The 23,615-nt window shown below is 38.4% G+C and overlaps 2 protein-coding genes across 3 annotated transcripts; both read left to right on the top strand.

Moving 5' to 3' along the window:
- The first annotated feature begins 48 nt into the window (after positions 1 to 48).
- On the top strand, positions 49 to 16,093 carry LOC145238663 (uncharacterized). Of its 2 annotated transcripts, XM_080101903.1 has the most exons (10): positions 60 to 285; positions 2,266 to 2,402; positions 3,379 to 3,459; positions 3,977 to 4,028; positions 5,007 to 5,077; positions 5,228 to 6,769; positions 9,112 to 9,178; positions 10,273 to 10,375; positions 11,964 to 12,072; positions 15,959 to 16,093. In XM_080101903.1, exons 2-10 carry the CDS (start codon positions 2,283 to 2,285, stop codon positions 16,019 to 16,021), a joined length of 2,208 nt encoding a protein of 735 aa, XP_079958029.1. In that variant the 5' UTR covers positions 60 to 285; positions 2,266 to 2,282; the 3' UTR covers positions 16,022 to 16,093. The 2 variants fall into 2 exon arrangements, with proteins under 2 accessions (XP_079958028.1, XP_079958029.1); XM_080101902.1 differs by having other exon boundaries at positions 49 to 285; positions 5,007 to 6,769.
- Positions 16,094 to 17,537: 1,444 nt separating this feature from the next.
- Positions 17,538 to 22,310, top strand: LOC145239594 (uncharacterized). Its single transcript, XM_080102955.1, has 4 exons — positions 17,538 to 19,147; positions 20,103 to 20,243; positions 20,600 to 20,761; positions 21,033 to 22,310. Exons 2-4 carry the CDS (start codon positions 20,110 to 20,112, stop codon positions 21,688 to 21,690), a joined length of 954 nt encoding a protein of 317 aa, XP_079959081.1. The 5' UTR covers positions 17,538 to 19,147; positions 20,103 to 20,109; the 3' UTR covers positions 21,691 to 22,310.
- The last annotated feature ends 1,305 nt before the right edge of the window (positions 22,311 to 23,615 follow it).

Raw genomic sequence — 23,615 nt, 5'->3', positions numbered from 1 at the left:
TAATTAACGCGATTTCCAGATTTACTTTGTTGTATTTCTTAAACGTTTCTGCCAGTGTTGAAGCAAAAGCAGGCCAAGTCAGTTAAAGTTGTGCATTGTTAAGTCACTTTTGTTAGTTGCGTAACAATGCACATAATAATTGCAATTAGGCAGTTTAGTTTTTGATTTTGCAATCGGACAAGCAGAATAAAGAAATGTGTTTATGTGTTTGAAATCTTTAATTTTAACCTTGTATTTGTGCACACGTTAAGCCTTGTCATCTTTCCATTATGCTGTAACAGTAAGGTGAGTTTCTCAATTGCGTCTTATGTTTATATATTTGTTTCTTACATACAAATATTTGTTTCTTTATGGACATTAATTTGAATCTCCAAAACGCTTCCTAGTAAAAGATACAATAGTTTTAAATACCATTTAATGCATCTGTTTTCGTCATGCAAAGTCTACTGGTAGTTTATTGTTCCACATGACTATATTTTAAGTAATGACTAAAAACACCTTGACAATTGTTGTCACCTATGATGAAAGCCATTGGTCGAACTTTATTGTTTTAACACTCATGTCTGGTGCCTTTGAGATTGTTAGCATTTAAAAAGTGGTTGGAAATATATTTAATTTTTAGACAAATTGGAAGCCTGTCCGTTTTGTTCCAAACTTAAACAGGCTCGCAGTAACATTTATGTAGGACCTACACCTACATTGTAGGTGATGCAAATAGTGTACTTGCAAGCAAATGTTTGGGTTGGTTACGATTTTAAAGGCTCACGCATTAAAATGAGTTTACAGACGAAAGAATACCTACGATGTAGTCCCTAATTCAGCTATTTACGAACGAACCAGTCAAGCAAAATACAATTTTTAGTGAAATTAAAACAGAATTTACCACCTAAAAGGCGTTCACCTTCCACACAGATCGGTCGATTCAAAAGGCGCGCTACGCACGCTTAGTAACGCCGTTTAGTGAGCAAAGATACACTTGAAGCGAAAATTAGTATTGTGAAAAACTGTAAACTTATGAAAATTCTATCGGTTAAGGTTATTTGGTTTCAGGATGGTCTGTAATTAAAATTACAGTGTAACTTAGTCATATATAACTCCTTCGTGGTTTCACGTTTTCACTTGCAATAAAACCAATGCCGTTATCATACGCCGGGCTTTTTCTGGCCGGTTCGCTTTTTTTTCAAAAAAGAAACGGGTTTGATTTGGGCCCGACTTTACACTCTGTGTCAGTATTTTTTAGGGATGAATTTAACTAGCTAAGTAGCCAGTTACTGGACTTGACCTTATGCCAAACAGCCCAAAAACGCTTTATTCAAGACCCAATTGTAGATTATGTTCATTGTCTTGGTCTTTCCTGTCAATCAAACTTTCGGGCCTAAACGGGCTTATCAACAACAATTCAGGTTCGGGCTCCAATTTCAGGCCTTTACCAACTCTGATCCGTTTAGCCAGTAGGTATAGCCGCCATCCTTTGATATCAATCGTCCTCAACCTATTTCAATCGCCTCTAGATGACGTTGTTGATTTGCGGAGAAATTCATTGCTTGCATACTGTACACGAGAGGGCAGGAACTTGGCCGAATGGTCCGGCGCGCCTGACCCATATACAGACATAAAAAACCTGATCGGGATTCGTCCCCGGGGTAGTCCTGGGTTCGAACCCCGAGAAAAAAAAAGGAAAAAAAATAATAATGTACACGAGAGGTATTCGGGGGGCCACGGGTGTAGGCTCACTATGAAACTCCACCAAAATAATGCTCAGAATTAAGCGTGTGTTGCAAAAGCAAAATTTCCTAATTTAATGGACTATTTCCTCGCGATTTGTCTACATCGAGGTTTGTTTTTGGTAAAACAACTCAGCCAGATATATCATGCACTTTACAAACACGAAAGTTAGGTTTAGGGGGGCACGGTGCATGAGAGGTTGAGAACCACTGATCTAATGTATCGAATTACTTGCGTACCAATCGATATAATTTTGCGAAACGCCTGTAAGTGGGCGCTACGGGCCATTAAAAAAGTCCAGGAGTACAGTTTGCGTGGTAAAGTAAACTATGTTAGGTACGTATGAGGTTTTGTGGATTTTAATTCGTTCTAAAAACTGTTAAAATATTTCTGTGTGTGGTTTTCCAAACAGCATGTTTATTAGATTTGAAATTAATGGAACTAAAAACTAAAAACCCGAACTGCGTGGTTGAAAACTATTATTACTGATGTATAACAAGTTAACAACATGTACACATTTTAACACGTGTTTTTTTGCAGGATCACCAACATTAAGAATGGGATCTCTTATTTCGCGTATCGCAATTTCCGTTTTGCGATTTTTCCACCTTGCTCCTCTCCCCGAAATCGAGCAAAGTGAATCCTCGTCACCAAGTGCATTGCCACCAGCAGTGCAGGTCGGTTTATTGGAGCAAAATTTGACCTTCAATTTGATATTTTTGGAGTATATGGATTTTTCGTACGCGTTGCGTGCTTGTGGTCACCAGCAAGCGTTGCTGCGTTAGTAATTGAGACGCTAAAAACACATCAACGGCACGCACTCCTGTTCCGAATTGCGAGCAATTTTGACGTTTTTAGAAATAAACGTATCCTGTTGACCGAAGTTCATCAAACACGCTTTAAATCGCGTCCAAGAGTCATAGCATGTCAACCTGAAACACACACTTAACCAGGGGCAAAAACGCCGGAAATTTTTCCAAGATAAAATTGAGTGTTATCGCCAGCTGGTCTCTTCTAAATATAGTCGATCCCTTTTGGTGGTGATGTCCAGTTCCTTGTTGTGAGGCGTGTTTCTCCTTCACACCGACATACCAGGTTGACCACTGTTTACAGGCCGGGGTGTTAGGTTGTCGGAAATCCGTTGCAACAACAGCAATTTGGCGTTAAGTGCTCGCACTAACCTGCATACGGTCCTTTGCGCCCGCACTGCCGAAATAAGTTCCGTTCTGTGATATTATCCTGTGCACCCACTTCGCCATTTTGCGTCCCTGTTTGTTGTTGTCCCACCTTTGACCCCGTTTAACTTGGTTTAGTCGCAATGTGAACCGAAATTAACGCCACCCCCGTTGTTGCAGATGTAAACAGTTTTTTCTTGCACATTACGTTACGAGTTTTTTTCTGGGTGATTATTAGCTACTTTGCCTCATAACTATATCAATCAGTGGTTACTAATTTGCACAAACTCAAATGCACTGAAATGTTGTGTTTAAGTTTATGTAGAAAAGATGCAATGTAATAAGTGTTATTGTTAACAATTGAATTGTATTTCAAAAGTGCACATTCGAGTTTTCCGATCTTGGTAGTTCACTAACTCATTTTTGTTGAAACCGCTTTATGTTTCCATAACACCCGGGAAACTTTTTTTTTCTGCAGACAAAGAGCGTGGTTCGACGAAAATACGTGGCAGAGGAAGTTACGGTGACCAACACTGAAAATCATCCCCTCATAGAGAAGGTTTGTTGCAAAACTATCGACGCATTATGACGCAATTGTGTTTTTTGACCTGTCACAACGTGCGCATTGTCACGACACATTGAGAAGAACACCTCACGTTTTTGAGGTCGTTTGTAGGTCGACATGTGCGATTGCGTTTAAACGCTACCTGTAATTACAAAAATTGCACATGATTGAGCAGTTTGCCCACAATCTTATTAGTATATCGAAAAAGTTATACTTTGTTGGTTTTATCATTTTTTATCGGATACTTCAATGTTGCTTGCAATTTCTTTAATCCTGAATTTGGAATCAAATTTACGATTTCGCAAGATGACCTAAAATGTTATTTTTTATTTGCTTGGTTAAAAATATCTTTACCATTATTTGTCCATTAACGTGCATAAAAATTCGACACACTCTTTTCAATTTTTTTAAATTTTTAAATTGTACATTAATTTTTATGAATTGTAAATTTTGACATTTCAATTTTGCTCGTACGTATAAAGCAAAATCACCGAGCCCCTCGTCTTTTTAGGCCACCGATGAATTTGAATCCGACTGTTTCAACCGCTCATCCTCCTGTCAAGGTAACTTTATATTGTCCATTGTGTTTTTACCCCAAAGACAATGATTCTAAACCTTTTATTATTGTAACTCCTTCGAACAACCAGATGAACTGCATTTACCACATTTTCACAAACTTGAAATTACCGTCTATGACGTCACAACACGATGACATTACAAACGTAAAAACTGTGATGCGGTTGTACCTTGATAAACGTCAAATTGCCCATTTGGGTTTCGTTACCTGCAGGTTAATAACCACTGGCCCGAGAATACGGTTGTATAATAAGATATTAGAAAGTTTGTTAAAATACTTATGTTGGCATGTGATTATATTGGAACATTCTTTAAGCATGCCACACGTGTACAATCCACTACAGATGAACTTTATGGTCTGGGTTGAGCGAACCTCACTATGTTGTTATTTGCTCGGTTTTCGGTTCAACGCTCTGATTTTATCTTCTCACATTTGTGCAGTTTGTCACGTACAACGGAACAAATAGGTTTTCGCAATCCCTCTACAGTTTAACTTTCATGGTGGTCCATACCACGCCCTGTCGCCATACATGGGTCTAGTTTTGAGGGCATTTTATTCCCTTACGTAATCTCGATATACAAAGAAGTATGACTTCAAAATAGTCTCCCCTGTGTTTGTATGAAACAAATTGTAAAATTTTTGAATTATAAGTGGTGTTACGGAGACCTTGGTAGTTTGTGTCTTTTTGAGGGCTATTTATTCCCATAGGTAACATAAAACAAAATGTAGAACTAGTCAAATCACATCTTTTACATATACAGTAATTTCAATATTACGCATATAGGCCTGGTAAAACTAATTTTTTGAACGAAATTTTTGTTGTGTGCAAATAATTTGGTATATTTTCCTCATTGCGATTAAATATGTTAAATACAAAACGCGACTTGTCACTTTTCAACCAAGGCTTCATCCCAGTACAGATTTTCTAGCCTAATTTATCAGTTTACCATATTTTGTTGCGCAGATCCGTGTGGGACTTCGCTTTTGAAAACTGACGAAGCGCCGACTTTTCGAGAAATTACATCTACAAACCAGGCAAGTAGAAATAAAACAATGTTATTAACTGAATCAAGCGACAGCACACCCACAAAAACTGACACTTCATCTTATAATGCCGCGTTCGATAAAGCCTGCACTGGGCACAAATATAACGGGAAAGAAAATGGACGATTTGTCAAAATACAGAGCGGTTGTGAATCTTCCTGTGCTGACGACAATTTGAAGGGAGCTGCGTCAATCGGAAGTTGCGGTGTCAGCAAATCTTACAAAAACATCAGAGAAGAAATTAAAGCAGAAATTATCCCTGGCAACGTCAAACCCGACACGCCTTGTCCCAACATAACTTACGTCAATGGCGAGAATCACAACCGGCAATCGTTGAGTAATACAGCGCAGGATAGACATCGTACTCTGGCGCAAAAAGAGCAAGCAGGTTGTACTTCAGAGCACACCCCTGTTGACAAGGCGCAAAAATGCTCAAACGCGACCACAGGATCTGATCAGAGCAGGAACGAAGGGCAAATGGAGGTCACAGAAAGGCTTAATGGACAATGCCATGACAGTAAACGCCCTGGAAGAGATTTCTTTCGCTGTGCGCTTCGCGATAACTTGTGTTCTGAGTTTAACAGCGGCGCAGAGAATGGGGGAAAAGACCACACAGGGTTGAATGGAGAAAGTTCGCCGAGCCGAGATGACAGCGATTTGCACACGATTGTAAAATCGGGCAGGCGATCTCTTCAGCATGTTGTAAATAAAAGTTCACCCCGCACCTCAAAAGGCGGCAATGGAATGAGCGACTTTGCGAATAAAGTAAGGGTGCTTCAAGGAGAAAATGTCGAGAATGGCGCTTCAAAGCATGTTCAGGAAGAACCACAACGTCAAGGCGATATCAAAAATCCTCCAAGTGTGCATGTTATGCCGAATTCCGACAAGGAGAATTCACTTACGAGAGCGAAAAACAATGACTCAGCAATTAAGAAAGTTGACGTTGCTGATTGTAATGTCGCTGTTTTCAAGGAAACTGAAAGTGTCGTTCCCACCAAAGAATTTTCCCCAACAGAAATCTGTACACCGAATGTCCAAACAGACCTTAATTTGCCTACCTCTAATGGAAATCCGGTTGTCGAACGTCATTTGGAGACAGATTTTGGCTTTGAAACCAACGCTGTTAACACGTTACTTGATAACCCCGGTACCAAATTCGTTGAGAGCAAGAGCGTGGTGCAAAAAAGCCATTTCGGAAAAGAAACTTTCGCTGATAGTCAGGTTTTTCCGCACACCGCTGAAGAGCACAATCCCGTGGCAAGCGACGAGAAAGTTTGTGTCCAGTCAGTCAACGAAAAAGCAGTTTTGAATGACCCGGCTGTCAATTGCAATAACACAAAATATCCAGTCCGCAATAAATCTAACTTATCAGCCAACGACGTGGCTTTGAACAAGGACTCAATTGCCAACGATTTGCTGCAGACAAACGGCGAACGGTCGGGCTACGAAGACGTTGACACCAATGACATACCTCACAAGGGTCAGGCTTATTCTGTGACCTTGCTCACTGACGAGAACGGCATCATGGGAAAAGAAGACAAGGTTTCAGGAGAAATTGCGACCACTAGTGAGATTACATGCCCGTCTGACGTCAGCAATGATGAAATCGAACTAAAAGTTTTGTCACATAAAGCCGGAAACCCCATACAAAACACAGATAACGTCATCAGTGGTGTTGAGAAGGTGATTTCCCGATTGCATGCATCAAGATCGTTTTTCAGGCGTGTTGTCCAATCACAAGCGTTGGTTTCTGTCACGTGACAACGTTTTGCACTTTGACCCACTTGCCCTGTTGCATGAGCTGCACCATTTTGCAAGAGGTTGTGACGCCAATTTTGCATTGATCCTCTGAAACTGACTGTTGGAAATGTGGTGTTTGTGGGTATTAATGGTAGCATTTCTGGGTAGTTAAAGACTAAAAGGTGATGTTCCTGGAAAAAATGTAAAACTTTACTTAAAAGCACATGTCTTTGTGGTAACGCTAAACCCGTTAAAACATTCTGATCTTCGAGAGCACCGCTTTGCCCGAACACTTAATAAGGGAGCGTTTTAGTAAGGCACTTCTGCAACCGATTTTCGCCGGGCGCAGGCGTTACCAAACCACACGCAATGAAACTTTGGGCCTATAACCTTCAACGTTCTATGTCGAGAACCGGTGCTGGTAAGCGTGGTAAAGACGATACATTGATCTTATAGTGATAAATTGCCCTCACACTAATGAGATAGAGATGCTTGCTATGTACATACACGGCTTTGTACGATGATAACCTGTCAATGGGTAAACTTTCATTCTAAAAGTAGTCCTGGCGGCTTCAGAAGTTTTTTTAAATATAAAATTCGCTTAGGTTTTACCCCTAATGCGTAGCCCACCATACAATGTTAGATAACATTATCAAGCAATGTGTTGGAACTACATGCACTATTTTATACGAAACATTTAGGTCTCCAAATCCACTAACTTTCTTTTGTGACCGCACAGGACTGTTGCTAGTTTTGAGAAAAATTTTGCCATACAATATACCACTGTGTTTTTCATGTTGCAACATTTTGACATCCTCTGACACATGTGGTTTCACCATGGGCCAATGTCATTACCAGGTTTACTAAAGATCAAACCTTTCATTTGCGCTTTTCTTATGTTGTGCGGTTAGTACAATCACGAACTACCTTTCGATTTTGTGAGCGCTTGCCATCAAACTGCAATTAACTCGCCAATCGTGTGTGCAGGTGAAATACTCGATTGCTTGTCGGGCAGTAAACAGTTACACAGGAACAGGAGTGGCGCTCCATCGCTATACACACGCCAATCGCCGGTATCAAGTACACGACCGCAAAATGGTTAATCGCTTGTGTAAAAAATCCCGTTTTTAAATGCTATGAGACATTGGCAGATGAGATAATGAAATCTTAACTAAAAGTTGTGTTTGAAAGTTTCAATTCCATTTAAGGGCACTTTGAAGGTTGTTGCATGTTTTTGACAAATTAAGTATGTAATAAATCTTATGTCTCAAATAACAGATGTGCATTACAGCAAACAGGTTTTCATGCTCTTACTGCTGTATTGGTTGGTGTCCAGTGTTTCTATGTTGTCAAAATGTTTTGGAAACACGTGTACCTTCGCAAATCGGCCAAACTTATTTCCAGTGGCGCTGACAGTGTCAATCAGTATGAGTAACTACTTAAAATCGCACATGACTTGAAATTTCACGCGGATTTACTGGTTCGTGTCACATTTTGATCGCTTGTTAAGTGTACAACTCGGTATACCGGCTCCACCGCTTCCTATAAGCATTACATGGAACGTTGTGTGTTACATGGCGCTGATCGGCGTTTAATCACCGTGAAAAATCGATGTCTTGGTCTGTTAACCTTTGACCTCATACATTAATCGTCCGTTAGATCGACGTTTGCAAAAATACAGTACTCGGTCTTCGTTGCAATGCTCATTAATTTCCAACTTATTTAAGCCTGGACACAGACAAACCCAAAATAATATTAAAGAAACACGGTTGCATAAAAAATTAGTGCATAAAAATTGACACTGTTTTGGATTCTAATCATAAATAAGTTTTTTTTTCAACGGCGCATCCAGCTTAAACATTTTATGGCATAGGTTAGTCTGTTTGAAATGCCACCCCAGAATACCATACATAAGCAACGTAAAAAGAATTTTTTTTTGGGGGGGTGTATGGTCCATTCGGTTCTATGGCATCACCGATGCCTTTTTACATCACTGCGAGTAACGCATACAGTGCTAATTTATTTACAAAGTTCCCTTTGTTTTTTTCTCAAATTTATTTTTTCACATTTTATTTCTTTGTTTGACTTTTCCGCTGCAACAGACTTGAAGCCTTAACATCTGTTGAACGGTTTAAGTGTGTGGCATTGTCCAATAAACCGCATGATTTGCCCACGGTTGTGATTGTAACCGTTTCATGTTTTGTGTTTTCACTTGAAACTACTACACCTGTTTTGCGATTTCTCAAAAAAATATCTGTTTTTAACTTTTGTTTTCTCCGTTTCAGGTTGAAAACACGGAAAACCCTCAAGAATCATCAGTGAATCAGTCCGAATCATGTACAAAAGAAATTCGTAAGTTCGTGTGAATCAATAAAAATATCATCAATAATATGTTTTTTGGCAACACTGATCTTACGCAAAACACTTAATTTGCACAGTAACACTAAAATTAGCGCAAATTTCGTCACACTTACTTTCTATAGTGTTGTGCGCGTTGTTATGGTGACTCACGCTTCTTAACGCATATTCTGCTGTGAAAAGGATTTTCTCCTGTGTAGGCAAATGCGCAAAGGTACATTTGACATTTTTTATAACGCACGCTGTGACCACTTCAGGAAGAGTTGGAAGAATTTTTGACACGGCACAAATTTAATCGCGTAGTGACAACGGAACGTCGGTGCTGAAATGACGGTTTAGCCGCTCTTGTGCAAATAAATTACCTTAGGGTTAAACCACAAATAAAACATGCATTATATAACTCGACCTTTTGGCCTTCCCGTGTGCATGAGGCCTGCGCTGTAGGAAATAAATAACTTAAAGTTTACTGAGTTATATTTGCAACTTGCTCTGATGTTCCTTCCGTGGGTGGAGAAGTTTTGCGTTAAGTTTACATGTCATGTTTCAACGTGTTTGATATTTTGCCTTATTCCACCCCCAAGCTCACCTGTCACATGAAAACAAACAACGAAATTAGAGCCTCTTTTGCGCTGCCCTATCGTGTAAATAGAACCTTTTATAAAGTCTGTTGATAGTTTTCACTTCCGTATTAATTTCCTTTACCAGCAAACACTTTGTTTTTAAACTACCTCGTTATAAGCAGCCAATCAACTAAAACTACCAGTAAGCGAAAATATTTGATTGGTTATTATGTGCCTTGCAACGTCAATGCATAATTTTATTGTTAATGTTTTCTTTTGTAAATTGAATGATTTTTTACCCCACATTATCCTTTGGAAAAATTACAGCTGAAAATGCTAACCTAACGTTACCCACATACAGTACCGTACACATGCTGTTAGAAATTAGATAGACAAATTCCTTTCACTAATGTGTTTTAAATCGAAGGAGGCACGAGTTTTTACTCGGAGCGCTTTTGACCGCGAGTTTAGATGAAGCAAAGTTACTTGAACATTACGTGACTGTCGATTATTGTTTCATAAACACAGATGCCGTTCGTAAAGTGACATGGAAGGGTGAAGCAGACAGGGTAGAAGTAACTGGCTCCTGGGTGGATTGGGACAAACTCATACCTCTTCAACTCGTTGACCCGTAAGTTTAAAGTTGATTCGCAAATCTTTATGATTACAATCATTCATTAGCGACTGGGACAGTTTTTAAGACATATATTGGCTGTTTAATGATGACAATTATTATTTTTACTGTATTTGTAACTTTTTTTACACACGCAGAATATTTCAGAGTGAAAAACACTAAATTAGTCTCTGTATTTTACTATTTTACATAACTGCAAACAAAAAATGTAAAACATTAACTAATCGTTTTCGTGACTCATGGGTAGCTGATGTGGCCCTTCATATTACTAATGAGCATTTGCCGAAAACGTTTGAACAGCATAACGTCTATTAGGGCCGTTGTTTTCATCATTAAACTTATGAACAGATCCGTGTATAGTGTACCCAATTAACTACTTTAATTTGAAGATGTTTAAACACGTTTTGTATTTCTAAACCATGCGTTTGCAAATTGGACGACCCTAAGCCTGGTATTACGATTAAAACGGCGCAGCAAGGTTGTATTCACCTGATATAAGCATGTTCTGCAAAGTTCTTAATGTTCAAAAATAAACGTATAAAGCGCTTAGTCGTCAAAAACTAAAAGTTTTGATGTGAAATTTGCCAATTGTTGAATCGCTGCTGTTTTGTTTGAATAACAATGATTATTATCATGTATTAAGAACAAACATTTATGAGGTATGTGAAGCAAAAGTAGGGACCACTGGCTTAACCATTGCCTTACGTGCTTTTGACGTTTGCCGATTTTCATCAGGTTCTCACCGTTACTTGAACAACTTTATTGTATTTTTGCGGTCCTAACTTTCTGGGACTTTCATGTTTATGCGAACTTGCATCTACTTACTCATTTCAAGATGTTTATCACTAATAGCTACCGCTCAAACGCCCAGTATTTTGAAATACACTTGCCATATTGGGTGTCATTTTCGTATCCCTTTCCCAATTGTGGTTGCTTATCTGAAAAACATTTACACCCCTCCCTTCACGTCGTCGCTGATATAGAAACTTGAAGTGCTGATAAACTTGTTTTCCCCATTACTCTTCAGTTTAAATGTATTTGTTTAATACTTATGTGGGTTAAGGGTTATGTGCGGCACGATATAAATTTTGTTTGTGTCAGGCACGAACGTGCTAGAACCCACAAAAACGTATTTTGTCTCCCTAAAATTAACAGTATGTCTGGTATATTACATGTTACTGGTTGTTTAGGCGCAAAAAAAACTACTTCTTCGTACGGATAAAGTTTTAATTAGACTATTTATTACTATTTGATTAAAAAGACGTAAATGCGCCAAAAGGTATTACAACAACAATAAATTAGCCTTGGGACACTATATACGGATATGCTCATAAGTTTAATGATGAAAAGAGCGGCCCAAACCATGTCGCTTTTACGTCTATTTTGGCCGTGATTTTCATCATTAAATACATTCGCTGTGCATTAAATATGAGTAAATTATTTGACGTGATTGAAAAATACCGTTATGATTTCCGTAACGTTCAAACCGCTTTTCCATGCATTTTTTGTCTGTATATAAGAACCATAATATATTGTGTGCCAAGTATACATGCAAATTGAACGAGCGATTATTTCCAATTCACAGGGAGGAGAACATATGGCAAAGTGATATTCCCCTAAGTTCGAGTAATGACGATCACAGCGTTGAAATGAAATTTGTCGTCGATTCAGAGTGGCTCACATCAGCAGACATGGTAAGCAGGTCTTGCACGCGTATATTTCGTGGTTTGTACATCACCTCATCTCAAACCGCGGTACCTTTCTCCTTAGCCGTTCTCGCGCCTGTTGCTGGTTTAGAGGTTATTTTGAAGGCCGTTTGTTTGGCGTACGACCTGTGAACGGAATTTGTACGATGTCCGTTCGGGACTGGAACTGTTATCATCTCACGTTTTCACGCTTAAACCCATTTAAGGGGTGTGTTTTCGTATTCACGTCTGTGTGATTGATAGGACTGCTCACTTATTTATAGAATTCACGGTCGCACTTATTCGCGAACGGTTGATATCATCGCAAGGACAATTTTCTATCCGAAAATATTAGGTGTGTTTTTTCCAGAACCTCTTGTGTTTATGCGTTCCCCTTATGGCTCCGTTAAAGTGCATGCACTTTTCTACGCCCTTTTGAATTCAATTTTCAGAAAGTTCAGTTTTTGTCCCGCTCTACAACCAAGTTTTGGCATAAACTATTCAAAGAAAATGGTTAAACTTAATTCACAGTTTTGTATAATCTGAGCAAAAAAATCAGAACCAGTATATTGGTGTAAAACATAACGACGCAATAGCACTTGTCGAAACGTCGTCATGTTTTACACAAATTGATTTTTTGCTCAATTTGGTTAAAGTTTCCCGGGTATTAGATATTGTCCTGTCGATCATCTGTTTCGCTTGTCGCCATAGCAACAGCGGTTACTCCCAGAGGTTTCTACAAGTTTATCATGCGCACCACAGTTCTATGTTACCATAATAGAGGATATGTATTATTTCTGGCTGCGGTGACAAACGAACTTGTTTCTTGAAGTTTTTGTGTTTGGTGGTTTGGGGTCTTAGGAATGAATTGAGTGTGATCCCGACATAGTTGTGAGAGTTTAACTTCTGTGGCTGAATTGACAGGAATAAAAACGTGCGATTCCCAAAGTGAAATATGTTTAAAGTACCAATACTAACTGTGTATGCGACTTATTAATATGATAAAAATTACATAGAAACACTACACATAGACTTTTGAAACGTAATTTAATCACAAACATAACTGCCAAAGAACTGGTGTGTATAGAATACAGGTTGTGCACTATATACACAAGTTCTTCGGCAGTTATGTTTATGATTAATTAAAAATTCCAATTTTTCCTGTTGTTAGCAAGAAAAAAAGATGTCATGTCAAAATATTCAAACAACGTTTATATTATCCTTAAAATTTAAGTCATAAAAAATCGGTCACATTCCTAACGCGGTGGGCCATGAAACAAACGAACAAGTTAAAATATCAAAACATTATTTTCTTATTATCCGCGATAAAATGAAGTCAATCGCACTGGGTGGAAAAACAAAACCGCCAAGGTGAAGAACTTTTTTCGGCATCTTCACCAGTTTATTTCCATCGCAAAGGATTTTATCGTCTGACCCGTTAAACTTTTGGGAGTTTTCCCGCAAATTTCGGAGACTTGGTGATTTTGTGGCGTTTAAACACATTGCCGTGCTACCACCTGTCAAACACTGTATAGTTTAAACAACCTAGAATTTTGTTGCCTCTATTCCGAGCATCGAACATAGCTGTCCGGGTTTGTGGAGAAACGACTTTTTCGGTAATTGCAAGTTTCCTTTGCAGCATAAACCCGTGGAATGTGTCTTCAGGCTTGTTGCAATGCGCCTAGAAATCTGGAATTTAATCTTTTGTCAGATTAGGTGAACTTTTACCGACATTTTTGCGCTAAAAACAAAACTGAAGCTTTTAAGGGAGTTATATAACAACTTGAGCGATTATGGTCCGAACTTATTTTAAGATTTTAATGACAATTATTTCCAATATATAAGCTATTGCTGCCAGGCATAGTATCAAGTTTGAAGAGCTCTTCTGGCAAATGTGATTTTATTCCGACGTTTCGACGTCTTATACAGGTCGTCTTCATCAGGGTAAATAACACTTATTTCCAAGTTGTACTCAATGAATATTATGCATTTCACGGTTTCATAAATTATGTCGCTTATCAAATGAAATCATCAAAACTATACTTCCCAAAATATAGCATTAGTAAGAAACTGATTTTTCTAGTTAGCCACAAAACAGTACTCTGTAAATTTATGCACCGAATCCAAATATTTTGCAATTTATTGACACATCCAGGTTTTTTTTAAGGTTTGGTTTGGGTGACCGCTAAGTAGTTTTAAGAGACCGCAAGTGTTTCATTTAAATACCAAAAAATAGCCATATTTGCTTAAACGAATTATTTATTAGGCTACTGGCAAAAAAACACTGCACATCTACAAACTTTATCTGGGGCTCCTGTTAAATTAAAAAGTTGCATAAACTTTTTTTATAATTTACGCCACCCAAATTGCCACCAAAACCGCCAGTTGAGGCGATACCTTGAATTCGGAATTCTAAAAGGTCTCAAAAACCTTGTCAAAATATCGTTTTGAATGTCACTTCACTATACGAGGCGTGAACAAGGAAAATCCATCAAACTGTTGTCAGCCCACTGTAATTAGCTTGTGCGACAACAGCGATGATCTTTTAAATGCAATTTTACCAAGTTTATCAAGGTGCCAACTTGGGTAACTGGAAATATCAAATAAACATGCAATATATGTGGTTAGTTTTATTAGGTCCTCCTAAAAGTGTTATGTAATCATTCGTTCAAACACCAAAACCGAATTTAAGAAAAAAAATCACATTTTTACGCTTTGTACATTTATAACCCGGGTTGCAAGTTGTTAAATTTGTACCTTCTATTAACTTTATAGAGCCTTACGGGTAATTGTATTTTTGTACCGACTGATTGTTATTTACCCTGATGAAGGCAGCCTGTATGGGACGTCGAAACGTCGGTACAAAAATATAATTGCCAGTAGAGCTTTATAAACTTGATTTTATGCCTGGCAGCAACAGCTTATATATTATTCCTCATATGCATGCAGTAGAGCAGTTGTCGTTCTTGCAAAACTTCTTATTTCCAAAATGTTGTAGATTTTGTTTTGTGACAAACATATTGTAAAATGTTATAATAATCTCCTTTCCGCAAATGTCGTGCAAATTGTAAGTGGCTATCACTGTTCTGTTATTTTGTGCATCAAAGATAATTTTCCGATTCGTCAGCAGACAGACGCAGGTGTGCATTATACGAGTGTATATCAGCTCTTGATGACTATCCTCGATATAATTATCCCCAACACTTTTATCCCCCAGTATAAACAGTAATTTAAATGTCGACTAAGTTGAATGATGATGATGATTCTAACATTCCTAATTAGTTTTACTACGTGGGATGGTATGATTTAATTGCTGACAAAATTTTGTGTCAACTCGCGTATTTGCAACCTTTCAATCAAACTTACTCATGCTTAGGGGGTGTTGTAACATATCATAGATAAGAATACCCGTGCCAAATTTTCCGCAACTTGAAAAACTTGTTGCCATTTGGTAACTGAAATGCCAAACAATCGCCTCCGGGAAAAAAATAACATGTGTCCACGAATTTGGCATTGTCTACATAACATAGACTTAGCGATATTGGTCTGGTAATTAGGCTTGAATCTTGTTTCTAGTTTGGTTAATTTTGTGGTTGTATTCAATGTTTCTCTGACATTGCTTTTTATTGTTAATTTTTTTCTGCCTTGTGGCCAGATTTAAGAAATTTAAGCATAATTAAGGGCATAATGATTGTACCAAAGTTATTGGCTTCTATTTCTATTATTAATGTATGCATTTTTTTACTTGTATCTTCTATTAATATTTTAATTCTATTTGCAGTTATAAGGATATTTTCTTCGTAAACTTTTCAAAAAAAAATTGTTTTACACGTGATTAAGATTGTTTTATTTTTTCTAGAATATATACGATTTATTCCAAACCATTGTTTTTCAGGCGACTGTAACAAACGGTGTTGGAACGATGAACAACGTCATCTACCTAGACAGAGAAGAATAAACCACAACTGTTACGTCACACTTACCTTTATATGTTTTCTGTGTAAATAAATAGCATGAGCAATAACAACAATTTAACTTCATCATTTTTGCAACTTAGCAAAATTGAAGACACCAAAAGTATTTTTTCTTCCATCATGTAGTAAGTATTTTTCTTCCCTACACAAGGTAACTATAATCTGCTGTTGCGTAGAATACAACAAATTAATTGAGGTTTTTTTCTTGCATGCACGGATTGGATGAAAAAAAAAAACGTTTTGAACGAAGAATGTGAACAAGTCCTCCAAAATTTCAAGAACGTTTTCTCCTCATCTTGCAGTGCAGAAATCGAGTGGAAAAAATTGATATTATTTTTTTGCTTTCAACTTCACTGATCGTATTTTTTTTGCGGTGCAAAATATGTTCGAACGCCGAGAAAGATTGGGCTGAAAACTTATGCACATGCTACCAAAGTTGGGTTGTTTTACATAGGCTACCCATTGAAAACAACAACTGCAAAACCACCATTTTTTATTATTTCAGGTTAAAAATTATCGCTTGTTATTAGATAGGCTACTTGTACACATAAATATGTTGTCAAGTAGTTGTATTTCGGATTTACATCATCAGACACTGTTTCACTTAAGCGATTTGCTTGTTGCGCTATCTCCCGATCGTGCGGTCGGTGCGAAGCAAACCTACCGCCTGCAAATTAAGTGGAGTTTCGTGTTCGAGTGATACACCGGTATCAAATATGCATCGCAAGAGCTGGCCCGTGCTAGGCTCTACTATTTATCTTTGAGGGTTGAGCATTTATCTTTTCTTGATCCAGCTTCAAATCGCTATTTTTGTTTTCTCAGAATTGGACGGTAGGTAGGTATATACTCACTAACTGCAATGACCCTGTAAATCAGGGTTGGTTACATTTTTACAAAACCCAAACCTTCATTGCGGCACGGTTATGTAGTTAACCTCAGCTACAGAAGTTGTGGTGAGTAGGCAAAAAAAAAACGCGTTGCATTATTTTTAAATAGCGCTCTGAACAAACAGTAAGGAACGCATAAAAATCATAGTAGAACAATGAAAAGAGACAAAGCCGACTCTCATTGCGGTACCATGAAACACTGTAGGCCTATTTACACGATCTTCACGGCTAAAATTAGGCGGTCGTGTACCGCATCTGATTTTAAAAATGGCGGCTGAATTTTTGCTTATTTAGCTTCTGTTTTTGAGAAAGGTTTCGTTGTCTTACATTTCTTGCAGACAGAAACAAAATTAACCAACTTACTATTTCTCCTTTTCTTTATCGACGGCTGACGTAAGTTTTGGATATGTGTGGTTTTGTTGTGAAACGGAACATAGGCTACTCACTTTTCTTGCTACAAAATATAAAATTAGCCCAAACTTTTTTTTTATGTAGGCTAACATCTTTAAGTTTCAGAGGGGACTTGAATCGCATGACGTCAAACCATCGATAATTACCCTAAAAATTCAAAATAACGTTTTTCCTATCAGAACATAGATCGCAAGACGAGAAACTAAATTTGCTTTGAAGCAGGGGAAACGAAAATATTATGATCGGAATTTTATATTCCGTGCCCTGAGGGCTTCCAATAAAGTTCACCGTATTTGCCAATTTTCCCGACTGTTTGTCCTAAAAGGTGTTAAACCTGAAACGACTTTTCCAGTATCGTGACTTTCACAGACCGATGTTTGTTACTGTGTCACTCAAATTGATATCTGGCAAGTTTATCTTGTAACTAAATGTTAAAATCCCAAGTAAAAAGATCATAAATACAAGGAATTCGAAATGCGTTGGCGTCGTGGGTTAAAGCTGTCACTTCTGGGTTTAAATATAAACTCTGTCATTTGCTTTATCCGTTAATAGACTTGTGCAGGTGTGTGTGAGCAACGTTGGGCGACAATCGCATAGCAACATTGCATAACTTCTATAATTAGCAACTAATGCCACCTGAAAGTTGCCCCATAATTTGCAGCGCACGGCGTAAAACCAACAAAAACGTTTTGCAATTTCCTGGCCGGCTTGCAACGTTGAATTTTCCGACGCACCGGTCTTGCGGCAAGGCAGACGTGAAATGTGAAGAAACCTGACAAACTTAGTTTGTATAGTCTATAGTTGGTTGTGTTATCTCCAACGTGTCCTGTGGGCGCCTGCCTGTTAAATAATACGACTCGGTGTTTCGTAAAGTCTGCCAGAATTGTTCGACCGATTATAAGACGAGCCACGTTTATGCAAATTAGATGTCAACAAGGCCTGGCCGTAATAGTTTCTCAGCTCCGAGTAGGCCAAGACACATGATTCGCAAATGGTGTTCGCGAGTTTTAAGACCTTGACGCTCACAAATATTTTTAACTTTGTACTGATTGCGTTGAATCCGCCAATAGTTACAATGCGACAAAAAAGTCTAAAAACTCCACAAATTTAGTGAACGTTGGGCTTGAATTAATCAAACGTTTTAGCCAAAATACCAACCTCATTATTGGATCATATAGGCTACCTTATGTAGATCATATTAAGTTAAGTTTATTTCGCCGGGCAAAATCGTAGCAGCACTTCGGCTAAAATATTCACCAAGCCGGAAATAGCTGCGCAACGTTCAGACGTTAACATTCTTTACTTTGTGTGGAACTCATTGTACAAACTTAGGCTACCGATGAAAGGTTGACCAAAACGAATAAGTCAAAGTTTGCAACTACATGTTATCGTTTTTAAACAAATTAAAATTGCAGTGACTGATAATCACATACCTTAATGTAAGTAGCGGAGTCTAGGTCTAACCCAATATTAGCCCGAATTCCTACGATTGTGGGCAGCCATGACCTAACAGCTTTTTTTACACCAATAAACAAACAAACTGACTGGAAAAATAATCATCGAACGGGCGCCGTTTTCGGGCAAAGATTTCCCAGAACGAAGGCATTAACCTTGACTTTCAATCCGCGCGAAAAAGGCGATTACACGGTTGCGTATATAAATCCCTGCGCCAGATCATAAACCGTCATGTTACAATTCGCTGTTGAGTAGATCGCGGTGTTTTCTCGTTCTCAACAATTGCAATCTTCATACACTGATTTCCTGAATACAGTTTATCTGCGCAGTTTTGGATTTTTGCTATTTTTTTATCAGGTTGGTTGAATTTAACAGATTTAATTGTATAAGGCTAGATATTGTTTGTTGTGATGCTTTTGGTACTTGTGCATGTAAAAATATTTTAAATCGGAAAGAAATCTGCAAAATATTAACGTGTGTTTCTAATGCGTGACATTGTTTGTTATACAAGGCGAAATAGGTGAACGCATATTGACGGAAATTGCCCATACAATGCATTACTTGTGCGCACCAAACTAAAACAACAAACTTTTACCTGCCTAAAGTCTTACATTAAAGAATGTGCATACGACCTCTAAGCTCTGTAGGATGTCTGAAAAAAATCGTTCACATAGTGTTTATGATTTAAAGGTGTTATATGCGGAATTCCGTACATTCGTGTGTGGCAAAAGGGGGATTTTTCGCTTTCGTTCATCGTGAGTTGCGTTCGGTAGCTCCGCCTCAATCGTCGGTCCAGTTTGTTTATGTGTAACACGCCCACGAAAAAAACCGAACACGTACATAACATGATATCTTCGTGCCGTTTTATCACCGCAGATAGTGTTGCTCACACCTCAGCCGATGTTAAAACTAACGACAAAGCTAAAACTTATCTGCAAATGTTGTTTGAAGATAAGACATGACTGGGTCTTATTGTGGAGCCCGCTTAAATCGCAACAGCGGTGACAATATAATTGATTTGCTGCTCGTTCTGCCTTAGATTAAAATCAGCCGGGTTTCCCGCGTATCAAATTTATAAATCTAAATTAAAATCTTTGACATCACCTTGCGGTAAGTGTTCAATAACAAAGTCCAACGACACGAAAATTGGCGGCAGGGTTGGGCGAGTAACGCAACATGTTTTTCCGTTTTCCTGGAAATCCCGTGTAATTACTGACTGTTTTTTGATGTTTGGGATTTGAATATTGTCGCTTTGTCGGTGCTGTTTTGTAATTGAAGTTAAGTATTAATTTTCTTTCCATTATAATTTTAGCTCAAAGATGACCACTACTACCGATGTTAATGTGACTTCAAGTATTTGGCCCATTCTTGGACTCTTACTTGACACCAACAGCTGTCCATGTCTAAATGGCGGCACTTGTCGAAAGATTGACGAACACAACACAGTTTGCCAGTAAGTTTCTATTGACGATGTTTTCTAACACTGCGTTGACCATAAGCGCACCACAGATAGCCAATAAAAAGTACTATTTTGGAATATATTAAACTCGGATTGAAAATGTTTTGAGAACAAACACAACTTGCAGAAAACTTTTCTGTAGTGAAATCTTTTTGCCAACTTTTTGACAATTGTTGTTGTTATTATTGCTCCAAAAGGCCCAATTTCGAGATTCTTTCATAATGAAACCATACAAATCTTCTCATAACACGTGGTCCTGTGTTAAAATTGTTTAATTTTCAAACACAAAATCCTAAATTGTTTTTACCAAACTTCCTCCAAAGCTTTGACAAATCTTTCTTCGTGTGTAGATGCCCGAAAAGCTTTGAAGGCGTCCGTTGCGAAACAACCGAGCTCGGTTTCATTGTTTCTGGCAACAACAACAATCACATCAACTCTGACTTCATTGCCGGAATTGCTGTGGCTTCTCTCATGGTTCTCGTCCTTATAGCGGTTGGCTTCATGGTGTTTAGGTGAGACCCACTTCTATATGACCTTTAGACTTCAGTCCTGACATCCGCTTCATTTTTGGTTCTTTGTAGTTGTTTTCAGCCACAGAACATACTCAAATAATTAAAATATAGTTATAACATAGATTTTTTTCGTGACTTGCCATATGGGAATGCTTGGGAGACCGACTTGATTCGGTGTACCGCCTTTAATGAGCCTGGTGTGCTATGATTTATAGTTATTGCCTGTTTGATGCCTTATTCAAATAGAAAATATGTTTTTCTTGACTTGTAGACGATGCGTGCGATTGCGTGAAAAAAGGCGGTGGGTGAAATGGCAGGAAAGCCGCAGTCAATCGAAAGCAACCATTGAAGGTTTTACAATCGTGGAGCCCACACCCACTTTGGGAGGGCGGAAAGGGAAACTAGGGCTCTTCCTGTTCAAGAACATCAACCACAAAAATATCTTCTCTCTGGGTCGAAGCAACAATCCTGAACTTCCCAAGCAAAGTTCTGATGATGTGGAATCAGGAATCGCCTACAGTGAGAGGAATGACTCTCTTCCCGCCCTTGATTCGAGCGATTCCCAAACTTCGAGTGTTGTCGCCAGTGAGAGAGCAGCTCGCCTTTCGCAAATCTCTGTGCTCTCCAAGCAGTCTGACATTACTTTTGTGTCCACACCGATCAGTAGGAAGTCATCAGTCGATAAGTTGCCTCGTGGTTTGCAAACTCGCCGGGCTACCGTACGAGGCAGCTGTCCTCAGCATAGCCGCTGTACGATGGAAAACAACAAGTTCGATTTAACTTGTAACGCGATCACCCCTGCCAAACCAACGAAGGTTTATCGTTATTCTCTCCCCAATCTGAACAACACTACCAGACCGACCCATGTTCCTGTGAGAACCCGAAAACTTAGTTTCGCTCCCACGTTGAACGAAGTCATACACATTTAGATAATTACACGATGGTTTGATCAATTTTGCACCAAACGCTTTAGAAAAGACAAAACTTCATTTAAAGTTCGGCTTTCATGTATGTGCTGTGTTATCGGATACAACGGGAAATGATAATTTTATGTGAATTGGTGGTTGTACTTATTTCCCGTTGATTTCCATATATACACGATCTGTGTCGAGAATTTGCGAATATTCGTGTAGTTTCGAGACGTTTTTTACCTTTTTTAAGTTGACGAAGTAAAATTTACCTAGAAACGGTTCAACACTCCCTTTTATTCCGCCATTTGCATTTAGCAAAATGATGCCATTTCCTGACGTCGAGTTTTGAATACGTCATGTAGTATGACGTCAAAGACCTTTTCATGAAATAACTTGAAGCTTTCCTACGATGAAGACTTTTGCATGCCCGCTTTTATTGTACAGACAGCGCGCCTTACATATTTATTGCTTTTTTATGGACGAGCACTTTCGATTTGTGGCCTGTACATCATCGTTGTTCCTCTGACCGCACTGTGATTTCAAAACACAGCTAATACAAGCACAGCCAGCCTTATTTCAATGATTTCTTGCGGTTTTGCAGAAGATTTCACGCCCAATAAACTTGTTTGTTGACGTAAGTCTTGCTCGATTTGGCGGAATGCAAACGATCTTTATTTTCACATCGTTTCGGGCTCTACGCCCTGTAAAATCTTTTGCGAAACGGCGATGTAGAACAATGCAAAGTGTTTTGGGGTTGGGCACGAAAACAAACAGCAGATAAGTGGCTGCAAGCTTCCAAATATAATCATCACAAACATGAGGTCAGCGGGTTGAGTTTGGCGGAGCACACTTCATCGAATTCCGGCCATTACTTGTGGTTTGCACCCGTTCTCGGAAACGGATTGCGTTAATGTGTCTCGCTCTTGCTGTAAACATAAAATTATGGGAAGCAAGGCACCAATTTTGCGCCGTGCACTTAAATATTGCGTAATAACCGAAATAGAACTCGGTTCCATTTGTCAAACATGCAGAAATATGTCGTGAATCTACTTTACATGAATAATGTTGATTTTAAAAAAGGAAAATGTACACTCATGGTGAATCGCGGCTTCAAATTATGAACTGTTTTGCATTTCTTAATGGGGGTCTGTGTTTGTACTGTAGGTAAAACAAAGTATCGTTTATTACCACGACTTTAAAAGCCCTAACTTGCAAGTTGATTTGCCTTAAGTGTCACAAGAAATTTGTAGGATAAGTTTTTGTGCTACACAATTCAAAATAATGCACACAAAACATTTGCTTTATGAAAAGGCTAAATGCTTTAACACAGAAGTCGTAAAGCAAAAACTAAACATGCATACGAAATAATTAAATATTTACCCATTCGGAAAACGCTCGTTCCTTAATAGGAATTATGAAGGAAACCACATTTCGTGTTCACAAAATCATTACGTAATTAGTGTAGCAAATATTTTTTCGCACCTTGGAGTTGTTGGTTTAATCGTGACTTTGACTCCACCCGAAACAGATCACGTTTCACCTGACGCGCTGATTGACAATATGATAAAAACTTTTGGGTTGGCGAGGTTTTACCTAGAACCGGTACCTGACTAGATTAAACCTAATCAGTTGTTTTTCGTAATTTGTTTTTTGGATGCCAAAATGTTTGAGAACCGACCCAAGAAAGACGATTTAATCTACTTTCGTGTCATGCAGATTTTAACCTAGATTTGTGATGTTAGAAAACTGACCAAACTTTTAAAACGTTTGCAGAAACGTTTTTGCTGTATGTTGTACGTGCTGTTAAATATATTATATTTCTCCTGTGCCCTGTGGCAGGTAAGTTAAAACGTGTTTCAAACTTTTCAGACGTGATCTTCTTGGTAACCTTGTGGCTAAAACACTCTAAAGTTTGTACAACAATAATTTTTGACATTTTTCGA

Source organism: Phallusia mammillata, chromosome 7, assembly GCF_965637545.1.
Source record: "Phallusia mammillata chromosome 7, kaPhaMamm4.hap1.1, whole genome shotgun sequence".
Classification (NCBI taxonomy): domain Eukaryota; kingdom Metazoa; phylum Chordata; class Ascidiacea; order Phlebobranchia; family Ascidiidae; genus Phallusia; species Phallusia mammillata.
The sequence above is the reverse complement of the archived record's forward strand: the minus strand, read 5'-3'. Positions and strand labels throughout refer to the sequence as shown.

Bases quoted from the DNA above. Each gene is read 5' to 3' on its own strand.
- LOC145239594 (XM_080102955.1), top strand. From the start codon at position 20,110: ATGACCACTACTACCGATGTTAATGTGACTTCAAGTATTTGGCCCATT. The intron at 20,244-20,599 runs GTAAGTTTCTAT...CTTCGTGTGTAG, and splicing joins GAACACAACACAGTTTGCCA to ATGCCCGAAAAGCTTTGAAG. The intron at 20,762-21,032 runs GTGAGACCCACT...CTTGACTTGTAG, and splicing joins GTTGGCTTCATGGTGTTTAG to ACGATGCGTGCGATTGCGTG.
- LOC145238663 (XM_080101902.1), top strand. From the start codon at position 2,283: ATGGGATCTCTTATTTCGCGTATCGCAATTTCCGTTTTGCGATTTTTC. The intron at 2,403-3,378 runs GTCGGTTTATTG...TTTTTTCTGCAG, and splicing joins CATTGCCACCAGCAGTGCAG to ACAAAGAGCGTGGTTCGACG. The intron at 12,073-15,958 runs GTAAGCAGGTCT...ATTGTTTTTCAG, and splicing joins GGCTCACATCAGCAGACATG to GCGACTGTAACAAACGGTGT.